At 57.7% G+C, this 11,833-nt stretch overlaps 1 protein-coding gene across 1 annotated transcript; it reads left to right on the forward strand.

Annotated features, from left to right (window-relative positions):
* The first annotated feature begins 1,804 nt into the window (after nt 1-1,804).
* SNRPA (small nuclear ribonucleoprotein polypeptide A) lies at nt 1,805-8,842 on the forward strand. The gene is made up of 7 exons (XM_078879032.1): nt 1,805-1,920; nt 2,306-2,385; nt 6,009-6,181; nt 6,694-6,849; nt 7,144-7,293; nt 8,194-8,282; nt 8,663-8,842. Exons 2-7 carry the CDS (start codon nt 2,322-2,324, stop codon nt 8,820-8,822), a joined length of 792 nt encoding a protein of 263 aa, XP_078735158.1. The 5' UTR covers nt 1,805-1,920; nt 2,306-2,321; the 3' UTR covers nt 8,823-8,842.
* Nucleotides 8,843-11,833: the final 2,991 nt, after the last annotated feature.

Raw genomic sequence — 11,833 nt, forward strand, 5'->3', positions numbered from 1 at the left:
CCGTGTCTCCCTCCCACCCCCCCCCCCGTGTCTCCCCCCCCCCCGTGTCTCCCTCCCACCCCCCCCCCGTGTCTCCCTCCCACCCCCCCCCCGTGTCTCCCTCCCACCGCCCCCCGTGTCTCCCTCCCACCCCCCCCGTGTCTCCCTCCCACCCCCCCCGTGTCTCCCCCCCCCCGTGTCTCCCTCCCACCCCCCGTGTCTCCCTCCCACCCCCCGTGTCTCCCTCCCACCCCCCCCGTGTCTCCCTCCCACCCCCCCCGTGTCTCCCCCCCCCCCGTGTCTCCCTCCCACCCCCGTGTCTCCCTCCCACCCCCCGTGTCTCCCTCCCACCCCCCCCGTGTCTCCCTCCCACCCCCCCCGTGTCTCCCCCCCCCCGTGTCTCCCTCCCACCCCCCGTGTCTCCCTCCCACCCCCCCCCCGTGTCTCCCCCCCCCCCGTGTCTCCCTCCCACCCCCCCCCCGTGTCTCCCTCCCACCCCCCCCCGTGTCTCCCTCCCACCGCCCCCCGTGTCTCCCTCCCACCCCCCCCGTGTCTCCCTCCCACCCCCCCCGTGTCTCCCCCCCCCCGTGTCTCCCTCCCACCCCCCGTGTCTCCCTCCCACCCCCCGTGTCTCCCTCCCACCCCCCCCCCGTGTCTCCCTCCCACCCCTCCCCCGTGTCTCCCTCCCACCCCCCGTGTCTCCCTCCCCCCCCGTGACTCCCTCCCACCCCCGTGTCTCCCACCCCCCCCGTGTCTCCCTCCCACCCCCCGTGTCTCCCTCCCACCCCCCCCCCGTGTCTCCCTCCCACCTCCCCCGTGTCTCCCTCCCACCCCCCCCCCCCCCGTGTCTCCCTCCCACCGCCCCCCGTGTCTCCCTCCCACCCCCCACCCCCCGTGTCTCCCTCCCACCCCCCCCCCCCCCCGTGTCTCCCTCCCACCCCCCCCGTGTCTCCCCCCCCCGTGTCTCCCTCCCACCCCCCGTGTCTCCCTCCCACCCCCCCCGTGTCTCCCTCCCACCCCTCCCCCGTGTCTCCCTCCCACCCCCCGTGTCTCCCTCCCCCCCCGTGACTCCCTCCCACCCCCGTGTCTCCCACCCCCCCCGTGTCTCCCTCCCACCCCCCGTGTCTCCCTCCCACCCCCCCCCCGTGTCTCCCTCCCACCCCTCCCCCGTGTCTCCCTCCCACCCCCCCCGTGTCTCCCTCCCCCCCCGTGACTCCCTCCCACCCCCGTGTCTCCCACCCCCCCCCCGTGTCTCCCTCTCCCCCCCCCCGTGTCTCCCTCCCCCCCGCGTCTCCCCTCCCCCCCCCCCCGCGTCTTCCTCCCACCCCCCCCCCCCCGTGTCTCCCTCCCTCCCACCCCCCCCGTGTCTCCCTCCCACCCCCCCGTGTCTCCCTCCCACCCCCCCGTGTCTCCCTCCCACCCCCGTGTCTCCCACCCCCCCCCCCCTTTGTCTCCCTCCCTCCCCCCCGTGTTTCCCTCCCCCCCGCGTCTCCCTTTTCCACTCACTGCGCGTGAAGTCACTCCGGGCTTTTTCCGCGCTTTGAAAGTGGAGGAGGATGGGGGGTGGAGGAGGATGGGGGGGTGGAGGAGGATGGGGGGGTGGAGGAGGATGGGGGGGTGGAGGAGGATGGGGGGGTGGAGGAGGATGGGGGGGTGGAGGAGGATGGGGGGGTGGAGGAGGATGGGGGGGTGGAGGAGGATGGGGGGGTGGAGGAGGATGGGGGGGTGGAGGAGGATGGGGGGGTGGAGGAGGATGGGGGGTGGAGGAGGATGGGGGCCCGGGAGAGAGGGCGGGGCTACTCCTGTTGGGTGGAACTCGCGCACGTGACCGATTTGGGCCAATCGCGTGGCACTCAGGAGCTGTGAACGACTGCGAGGCTCGTTGCTTGGTGGCGCCAGTGTGAGGAAGCAGAAAAAGTCTCTACAATCCATCTCTAAAAGGTGACTAAAGTTCGCCATCCGTTACTTTCACCACCACCCTGTTGTGCGCTGACGTCGCCCGAGTCGATTAAGGTCGCATTATTGGGCTGCGGCGTTTTATTTTGTCCGGAGTCGTTCGCGTAAGCAGTGGCCCATTCACGGCGCGCCATGCGAGGCAGAATCGAGTTTCGCGGCTTTTTTTTTACAATCAATGGAGAGCGCGACGATTGTGGTTTATCTGCCATGTTTGTCTCGTCTTGTTGGAGTTACGAAGCGTCAGGGCATACTACTGCACGCGTTGCCGTAATTCGTGTTGAGGTTTCGCTTGCAAGTGGCTCGGTTGCGCTAGGCCGCAGGCTTTTTAGGCTTTTCCTAACTGCGTTCTCCGCCTCCCCCCTTCGCCCAGGCCCGGCAGCGCAGACATGGACATCAGGCCCAACCACACGATCTACATCAACAACCTCAACGAGAAGATCAAGAAGGATGGTGCGTGTCCACTCACACACACAAAGATCCCCGTGTAGCCTGAACAGACTGGTGGGGCAAGTGCTGTTAGCGAGTAGCAGCACCTATGAAGGTCGGCACTGTGGCACACGAGGTGGTGGGTCGCCAGCACCACCCTCGGCCGCCTTTGTCTCCCCAGTGGCGATGTTTACACACCGCACCAGCTACTAAATTGAGGCTGAGTCGACCAAGGAGAGGCCCAGGACCGGTCCAGATAATCGTCACTTGTGTTGGCCGTCAGCAGGAATCCAACTCGGGTTGCCAGGTTCGCGTCGCAGTGCGCTAATCGTGAGGGTTCTTTGGCCATACGTCGTCACCACGCCGGTCAGTGCGGGTTGGTGAAGGTGACGGAGGGAAGTTACAGAGCAACTCTCGATGTTGCTGTACTGCCTAAAACAAAAACTACAGTTTTAGTTCAACAGGTAAGGCCCACTGAGCTATGGAGCTCTGTTTAAGAAGCGACCTCGCCATCACACGTGACGGCTCAACGAAGTGGCGGCTTGTCACCATCCTCGTGTGGAAATGTAGTGCGGGGAGAGAGACACACAGACTCCAAATACACAGCAGGCGTGTGAGGATCGGGATCGAACTCAAAACCTCCTGTATACCAGGCGAGGCCGTTAACATCTCACCACCGTGGCGCTCTGCAAGCACAGCTGTAACACCTGGGCATGCATGGTGGTGGTGGTGGGATGGTCGCCCATCCAAGCACAAGGCTGCTCAAGCCGCGTTCTGGGTGATGTGGCCAGAGCCCCCAGCACAGAGATGTTTCAATAGAGAAGCCCGGTGGGATATCTCCAGCAGCAGCTGCCATGCCCCACTGCTGGATGAAGGCTCTCCCCATGCTATTGCCATCCCCTCATGGTCCAGCGCTGCCATCTTCCCACCTCGCTCTTGCGAGATGTTCACTACCTCGCCTGATATACAGGAGGTTGTAGGTTCGATCCCGAATCTGACCCCTGTATATTTGGAGTTTGCATTTCTCTCTCCCCGTGGTCACGTGGATTTTACTCCGGGTCCTCAACGTGTTTAGAGTATTTGGCTGCTATACATTTAAAATTATAAGCCACTTGGTTGAGCTATAATTTTTGATAGCCAGATCGCTTCTAAAAATAGTTATATAGCTCAGTGGGTCTTACCTGGTAAAATAATTAAAAGTGTAGTTCATAGTTTAGATCGTGTCCTTGCAGTGGTCTCCCACCAGCTGCCATTCCATCACCAGTCTGGGCCATCGGCCATCTTCCCACCTAGCAATGTCCTGCCCACGCCATTTTACATTATAAGATGCTCCGTGAAGTAAGATGGACTCAAACCAGAACATATGACTGGTGTCAATACAGTTAGAGATCCCCTGCATAACCATGACACAATGTTTGTGGAAGTGCTGTTATTGAGCACCTATCAAGGTCGGCACGGGACACCAGGGGATGGGTGGCCAGTACCATTCAGGCGGCCGCAATGGCACGCCCACTAATACCACACTTGGTACACTAACACGCACAACCAGGTTATAAGACACACTGCCAACTTTTGCCTTAAAAACAGCAGGCACGACGATTGTCGCTGCGATGGCTGTGGGTGGTTGTGTCGGTCATTTTACCGTCTTGGCGCCTGACAACTTGGGCCCCTCTCCGTGGGGACCCCAGGTCCACTTTATCAGCGCCAACAGAAAAGGTCCCCTCGCTTCCTGCCAGCCAGAAACACGTGGCCCGGCGGCTTGAATAGTGGTCCACAACCTTCGTTACATTGTCGTTACGATCGTAGTCGTCATCTCCAATAGGCTCCACTAGCACCTTTATCGCCTACATCACTCGGATATCATCACATCACAATTTTAATCGTCATCACCGCTATCATCGTCTCTACTATCAACTGCTCATCGCCGACATTGACTATTATCTCAACTGGTCCTGGGTCTTCCCTAGGGAAACTCTGCCTCAAATTAATACCTACTGCGGGGTGTGTAAACATTAAAGGTGGCCACCCACCCCTTCGTGTACCTTAGAAGCATTCATAGGTATTCACTTACAATACTTGCTCTGTTGTATGTTTGCTGAACTTCTTTCAAACTGTACATAAACAGCCGTGCTAATCGGAGGTGGTGTGGGGGAAGGGCAGCAAACTAAACAAAGTTCTAAATAAATTAGTTTTCAATTTGGATTTAAAAGTGCATAGCTCCAGTGGTTTCCAAATATCGGAAGAAAGAGCGTTCCAGACGGCCGCAAAAGCGCATCTAAAAGCGTGCAACGCAGTGACCGTCTTTGTTCGATGGCTAGTCAAAAGCCACTCCAAGGATGGCCAGAGTTTGCGAGATCTGCATGGTGTTGTAGTTCATTTGTGCAAGCACTCTGTGTGTGTGTATATGCACGGGGGATTTTTGTTAATTTAAGTAAGCAACTTGATCTTACCTTGCGGCATACGCCACGTGTTACATTACCCCATGGGCCACGTCCAAGCAGTACGTCCGGGAATGGGAAGGGGAAGGGATGTTCCCTCCACTTCCATGGTGAACTGAATGGGCCATATGGTGGCTCTGCCTTGAGGCCAGACGGACCAATCTTCTTGCTTATGTAGATGCAGAGCAACAACTACAATGTCACATTCAGGTGGTCATCACAGATACCCACGTCAGGAGTAGCAGAGTGTATCGCTGTGATGTCTCTTTCGTATTTGTGGATTGGTGCATTTCCTCGTTACACGTTGTACGGTCTGTTCTTGATGACCACAGTTACAGACTATGGGAGAGTTTTATATTTTGCATTGTGCACCAGGTTTCATCCGCATCCACTGCCATGGTTTGGGCAGTGGATGCGATTTAGGGTGGACCAGTGTGTCTACAATGGCTTGGTCCCTGTGTACACATCGGCGTTTCCTGGGGACAAAGAGGAGCCCATTGGTTCTCCTTTTTGTAAACTTTTCCACGTAGTAAATAGTCATTGGTTAAACAATGCAAGTGAATTGTGGGGAGTCTTTTAACCTTTGTAAATTTAATTGACTATTTTAATGGTTTTATTATTTGGGACTTTAGTAATCAGGAAAACTACGTGAAAGCATTGCATGCTTTCAGATACTCTTCTGCGGCCATCAGGAACACTTCTCTCCGATATTAGGAAGCCACTGGAGCTAGACAATTTTAAATCACCTAGATTTAAATTAATTTCTTCAGAATTGCTTTTTGTGTTTAGCTTGGTCTCCTTACCCCGCACCTCCGATTAGCACAGGTTGGCTACGTACGGTGCGAAAGAAGTTCAACATACATAAATACAGGATATTGTCATTTTTATGTATTTAATTGTGTAACTTGGATATACATACATTATATTGAGGTATTGAGTCTTGACTTGAATAGAGCCAAGGCGTCGACAGCATGGATGGCTGTGGTAAGAGACCCAGGCTGGAGGAAGCCGAGGAGGAGTGACACCTCGGAGCGAAGGTCGGCTGGGCGGCTCCCGCAGAGCTTCGCCTGCTGCCAGCAGAGGGGGCATTGTGAGGAGTCCCATGCGCCCACTCTCATCCAAAGACGTCTACGGTTTCCTCAACTCACTGTCTCGCTCTCCCTCCTGTATTCCTCTCTCTCCCCTTCTCTCTCTCGCCACGCCCCGTAGAGCTCAAGAAGTCTCTGTACGCCATCTTCTCGCAGTTTGGGCAGATCCTGGACATTGTGGCACTCAAGACGCTAAAGATGCGGGGCCAGGCCTTTGTGATCTTCAAGGAGATCAGCAGCGCAACCAACGCCCTACGCTCAATGCAGGGCTTCCCCTTCTATGACAAGCCCATGGTGAGAATCCTACAGCTCCAGCACCATCGCTAACTATTGAAACAATTTTTTTATTTTACCAGAAGCAACCTGGCCACAAATGAAAGCTCAACCAATTGGATTATCATGTGGAAATTCATAGCAGCCAAATACTCTAAATGTACGTTGATCTTAAATATGGAGGGAAAAACCAGAGGACCCGGAGAAAAATCCATGTGACCACTGATAGGGACACGCAAACTCAGAATATACAGCAGGCGTCAGGGTCGGGATCGAACCCACGACCTGCATACTAAGCGAGATAGTTCACGTCTCGCCACCGTGGCACCCACTCTCGCCGTTCCCACCACCGCCCTCGCCTCCTTGCGCAGCTTCCCGTGCTGCGACGAGCTCGTGGCTCGTAGAGGCAGGTGAAGGTTTGTGTGTGCGCACGCGCGCGAGATTCTTACGGTCAGTTGCAAGTGGCAGAGGCTCATAGAGGGGACAGACGGACGCTGGCTTGCAAGTGACACCGGGGCGGCGTGCATTCGCAGCGGATCCAGTACTCGAAGGTGGACTCGGACATCATCGCCAAGATGAAGGGCACCTTCGTGGAGCGTGAGAAGAAGAAGGATCGCAAGAAGAGCAAGGCCAAGGAGGATGCGGCGGCGGCTGCCAAGAAACCGGCCATCGCTCCCGCCGCTCCCATGGTGAGCGCGCGGGTGAGGGTGTGTGTATGGGGGTGGTGGTGTATAGGGGTGGTAGCATGTGTGTCGGGGTCGTGTGTGAGTAGGGGTCTTGTTTGTAGGGATGGTGGCATGTGTGTAGGGGTCTTGTTTGTAGGGATGGTGGCGTGTCTAGTGGTGGTATGTTGCGGGGTGTCGTGTGGATTGTTATTTGCGAGTTCACTCTCGCGAGTGTGTGCGTTGCGTGTGATCACGCCGCGTGTGCTGTGTCTGTGTTTCTACGCGCATTGACGCCGACGTGCGTGACCGTGCATGCAGGCCATGGCCCCCATGGTGGTGCAGCAGCCGCCCCCAATGCTGGGCATGCCCCCTGGGATGCCCGGAGCCCCCCCGCCCTACATGCCCCCCCCGGGGATGATGGCGCCGGGCATGGTCCCCCCCCCAGCAGGGGCTATGCCCCCCATGCAGGTATTGCCCCCCCCCCCCCATTCCTCGCATCCACCAACACAACTCGAACACAGTTGGGATTTGTGGAGTGCCTGCAGACGACTGCGTGTCAAGACGCATGGACAAGAGCATGAGTAGAGAAAGAGGTGGGGGGGATACGCTCAGGGCTCATACTATTGTGGTGGCGCTCGTGCTGGTGATTCGGGGTGGGACTGGTGGTACTCGTGGGTTAGGGGCTCGTAGGGTGGTAAGGCCGGTGCGAGGGGGTTAGGGCGAGTAAACTAAACTCCAAACTTTTTATTTTACCAGGCCCACTGAGCTATGTGGCTCTCTTTCAGAAGCAACCTGGCTATCACAAATTATAGCTCGACGAAGTGGCTTATCACATGGAAACATATCGCAGCTCAATGTGGAGCGAAAAACCGGAGGACCCGGAGGAAAATCCATGTGACCACGGGGAGAACATGCAAACTCCAAATATACAGCAGGCATCAGGGTCGGGATCGAACCCACTACCTGCTGCATACCAGGCGAGGTCGTTAACGTCGCGCCAACCATGACAAGATGTAGGTAGCAATGGGGCTAATGTGGTAGGGCTCTTCCTGGTGGGGTAAGGGATAAGGCTAGTGGGGTAGGGCTAGTACGTGGAGAGTTGGTTCAGGCAGGGATGGCGTAGCTTGTGGGGATGTATTGTTGCATTGAATTGCGGTCAGGTCTGGTGTTGAGCGGGGAGGACGACGCTCCGATCCATCATCATTTGAAATCGGCGCTTGCTGCGTCTCGCCCAGAAATCACGCGCAGGAATCGATTACTTAGGACTTGTACAAATAGTCTGCTTGTTCGAGTTATTGTGTGATTGACTACAGCAGTCGTATGACTGGCCGCGCGTGCGACTGACTGCGACTGTGTAACTGCGCACAGCTGGCTGAGAACCCACCGAACCACATCCTGTTCCTGACAAGTCTACCCGAGGAGACAAGCGAGATGATGCTCTCCATGCTCTTCAACCAGTGCGTTGCTCCTCACCCGCCCGCTCACCTGCATGCTCATCGGCACGCTCAGCTGCTCGCTCGTTCAATTGCTCGCTCTGTTGCTCACTTTATTGCATACTCAGTCGCCCACTCAGTCACCGACTCAGTCGCTCACTCAGTTGCTCAATTGCACACTCAATCGCTCATTCAAATGTACTTTCAATCGCTCACTAAATTGCTCAATCACTCACTCAATCGCTCACTCAATTGCACATTCCCTCAATCACCATCGCTCACTCAATCACCCTTCAGCACACACACTCCACCCACCCATCTGCATCCCCCGCGTGCTAATTCCCGGCACGATCTTCTCCCGTGTGACGTGTGCTATAAACCCCCGAACCCGGACTGTAACCCAGGTTCCCAGGCTTCAAGGAGGTGCGTCTGGTTCCGGGGCGGCACGACATCGCCTTCGTGGAGTTTGAGAACGACGCGCAGGCCGGGGCGGCGCGCGACGCGCTGCAGGGATTCAAGATCACGCCGACCAACGCAATGAAGATCTCGTTCGCCAAGAAGTAGAACTTGCTGGGGGTGGGTGTGAGGGGGGGGGGGGGGGCACGCCGGGGGGCCGCACTGTCCCACGCCAGTCGGGAGGTTTCTTGAGTAAAAGTGTAAAGGTTAGTTGGGGTTAGCGTCGAGTCCACGGCACCCCAGTGACCTCATCGCTAGTCCTGTTCACAATGGAACTGGCCAAACCTCTCCCGGTGGGTGTAGCCGGACCCTGCCGATGAGCCCCGGTGGCGATGGCGATAAACTGGCTGCCCAAGTTCATCACCCACATTTTGGTGAAGTTGATTTTGCCCGTCGCCTCTCCAGTTGACAATTGGGACACGCGGGGTTCATGAAACGGAATTAAGATCCGAGTTAACATTTCCCAATCTATACAGTGTTTTGAGAAGTGGATTGATGGCGCGGCGATTAGCACTCTGCGCCACGAACCCCCCCAGGCCCATGCGAGTTTTGATTTCCTGCCACGACTAACGTGTAAGTATAACATGGGGAACCGGTACCTGGCACCATGCCCGCCCACCACCTAGCAAATTGGCACGAGCCACGGTGGTGAAGTATGGGGGAAGGCAGCGATGTCACTGGAATTGCCCGCGAAAAGAGCACCGGACCGGTTTTTTATTTAAATTCCTCACGAATCTTCCGGCTTGTGTGGGACGTGGCCGCGCCCCGTGCGTGCCGCCCGCTACGAAAAGAGCCGTGTGTTGTGGTCCCCCATGTCCCCCCTTGGTTGCAGGTTCCCCGTTGTGTAATTATTTTTGCGCCGTGTGTGAAGCGGCACCAGCCTCTTGGGCGAGGGGACTCGTGGCTACCCACCCCCTGCAGCCCTCCACCCCCCCACCCCCCTTGCTGAGTCGCCAACGAAGGGGGGCAGCGGTGGTCATGTGACACGCGAAGAGACCAATCGGGGGGGGGGGGGTGGCCTCTCGCTGCCATCCAGCAGTGGAGCGGCGTCCTCGCCATGGAGCATGGAGACTTGCGACAGTTTTGATGAACGTGACGGCGAGGAGGTGACGGTGAGGATAATGGTGAGGATGATGAATATGACGGAGAAGATGAGAACAATTCTCAAAGTGATGACAGAGGTGATGTTGACGACATTGGCGATGACGGTAGCGACCGACGATGAGGACGACGGCGGGAGGAAGCGCCCTCCCCCGGACCGCAAATTGAGTCAAGGATGCCTCCGACGTCAAACTCGCTACCTCAACCTGGCTCCGGTTAAATTTGGACTTTGACCAACTGAGTGGCAACGCCACAGCCATTGTGAACCGCTTGAGCGAGAGGGAGCGGGGGGGGGGAGAAGTACCCATTGGTGCCCCCCCTCCCTCCGCGGCTCCCCCAACGCCGCGTTGACGTTGCAAAGCAGAGCGACTCGCAAAGTACCCATAGCTAGCGGGTAACGGCATTGACGCGCTCACCTCCCTCCCCGTGGTGTCGAGTCGACGCAGGTACGTGTGGTAAGTACCGCAGCCGCCTCCATTGCACCGCGGAGGGCGTCGCGTCGGCATCGTTGTCGCTGTCCGTGTCGTCATTTATGTCCATGTCGTGCCCAGTGTCGTCGTCGTCGCTGTCCGTGTCGTGCCCTCGGGGAGTCTCCACTCGGCTGCCGGGTCTGCGGGGAGCGGCGGCGCAGCGTTTGATGCGCCAATAACCCCAGCGAACCAAGTTCGATTCCCCGCTCACGGCCACCAACGCCAGTGCCGATTATCTGAACCTGTCCTGGGCCCTCCCCTACGTTGACTCGGCCACAAATGAGTACCTGGTTTGGTGCAATGTGTAAACATTTCCACAAGGAAACAGGCTTCCGGATGTGGCACTAGCCACGTCCCACCACCCTGGGCAGGATCGGCAACTGAGTGCAAACACGGCTTTTATTGTAGAAACATTGAAGCATTATCAGTGGACGTGTTAACACTAATGGAGTTGGCCAAGCATCCCAATATGGGGCCACGGAGCTTGGGCGATTGTTGGTGGTGCCGCTTGCGGACGCCTTCCCGCTCGTCTGTGTGGTCCCCCCCCCACGCCTCTGAATTTCGACGGAAACTTGCACAGTGCGGCATCGAGACTTTTGTGCTGTATGCCCATTCACTCAGACCGCAGACCCCTCGGCGCCACGGAGACTCCCTCGATGCGCCGACTCGACGGTTCGCGTGCGTGCGTGTGCGGCAACGGGCACTGAAAGAACAGATACTACAGAGTCGAGCAAGGGTTGGACACAGCACCCAGGGTCTGCCCCGTGCAGACATCGCACCTGGAGTCCAACGAGATCTCTGCGGTGGCAGCAGCAGCGGCGGCGGTGGGAGTGGTGGCAGCCACGCCAACCGCGGTGGGGGAGGGTAGCGCTCGCCAGCATCCCGAGGCGGGGGGGGGAGGGTGGCGTGCGGTGGTGACGCTCGAGCCACGGCAAGAAGGGACCTGGGCTCGATTTCCAACTTGGGCATCTGTGTGGAGTCTTTCTGGTGGTGTGTCCCCCCTGTTCTGCGTGGGGTTTCTCCCAGAGCCATTGACGCAGCGTGACTGGTATTGGCCAAAAACAATAACTCTCGACCTGGAAATTGCACGTGTGAACACTTGTCAAGACCCTCCTAAAAACGGACGAACTTTTCCTAGGTGGACGAATAGTCAATCTATGTCATCGTTACGTCGCACAAGACAATTTCAGGAGGGGTCCTGCCAAGTTTCCACAATCGTGGCTGATGCTGCTGCTGTGTAATCTCAGCCAAGACGTGATTTGCCTGATAAGCTGCGTGGCATTTTTAGCTATGGGGAGTTGGAAACCAAGGAACTCTGACGCAGAATGAGGAGGGTGGGATCGGACAAACTCCACGAATCGAGTCCCAGAGCTTGTTGCTGCGAGACACGAGTGGCGCCACCGCGCCACCACCCACGCTGGGGGGGGGGGGGGTGCTTGGCTGCCTGTTTTGGTCGGGGGGGAACTGTTCACCGTGTGGATGATGGTCCCGAGTCTCCGCTGAGGAAGACGACGATTGCTGCTGCTGCTACCGCAGTTCTCTCCCGAG

Source organism: Lampetra fluviatilis, chromosome 52 (genome assembly GCF_964198595.1).
Source record: "Lampetra fluviatilis chromosome 52, kcLamFluv1.1, whole genome shotgun sequence".
In the NCBI taxonomy this organism is placed as follows: domain Eukaryota; kingdom Metazoa; phylum Chordata; class Hyperoartia; order Petromyzontiformes; family Petromyzontidae; genus Lampetra; species Lampetra fluviatilis.

Bases quoted from the DNA above. Each gene is read 5' to 3' on its own strand.
- SNRPA (XM_078879032.1), top strand. From the start codon at position 2,322: ATGGACATCAGGCCCAACCACACGATCTACATCAACAACCTCAACGAG. The intron at 6,850-7,143 runs GTGAGCGCGCGG...CCGTGCATGCAG, and splicing joins TCGCTCCCGCCGCTCCCATG to GCCATGGCCCCCATGGTGGT. The intron at 7,294-8,193 runs GTATTGCCCCCC...AACTGCGCACAG, and splicing joins GGGCTATGCCCCCCATGCAG to CTGGCTGAGAACCCACCGAA.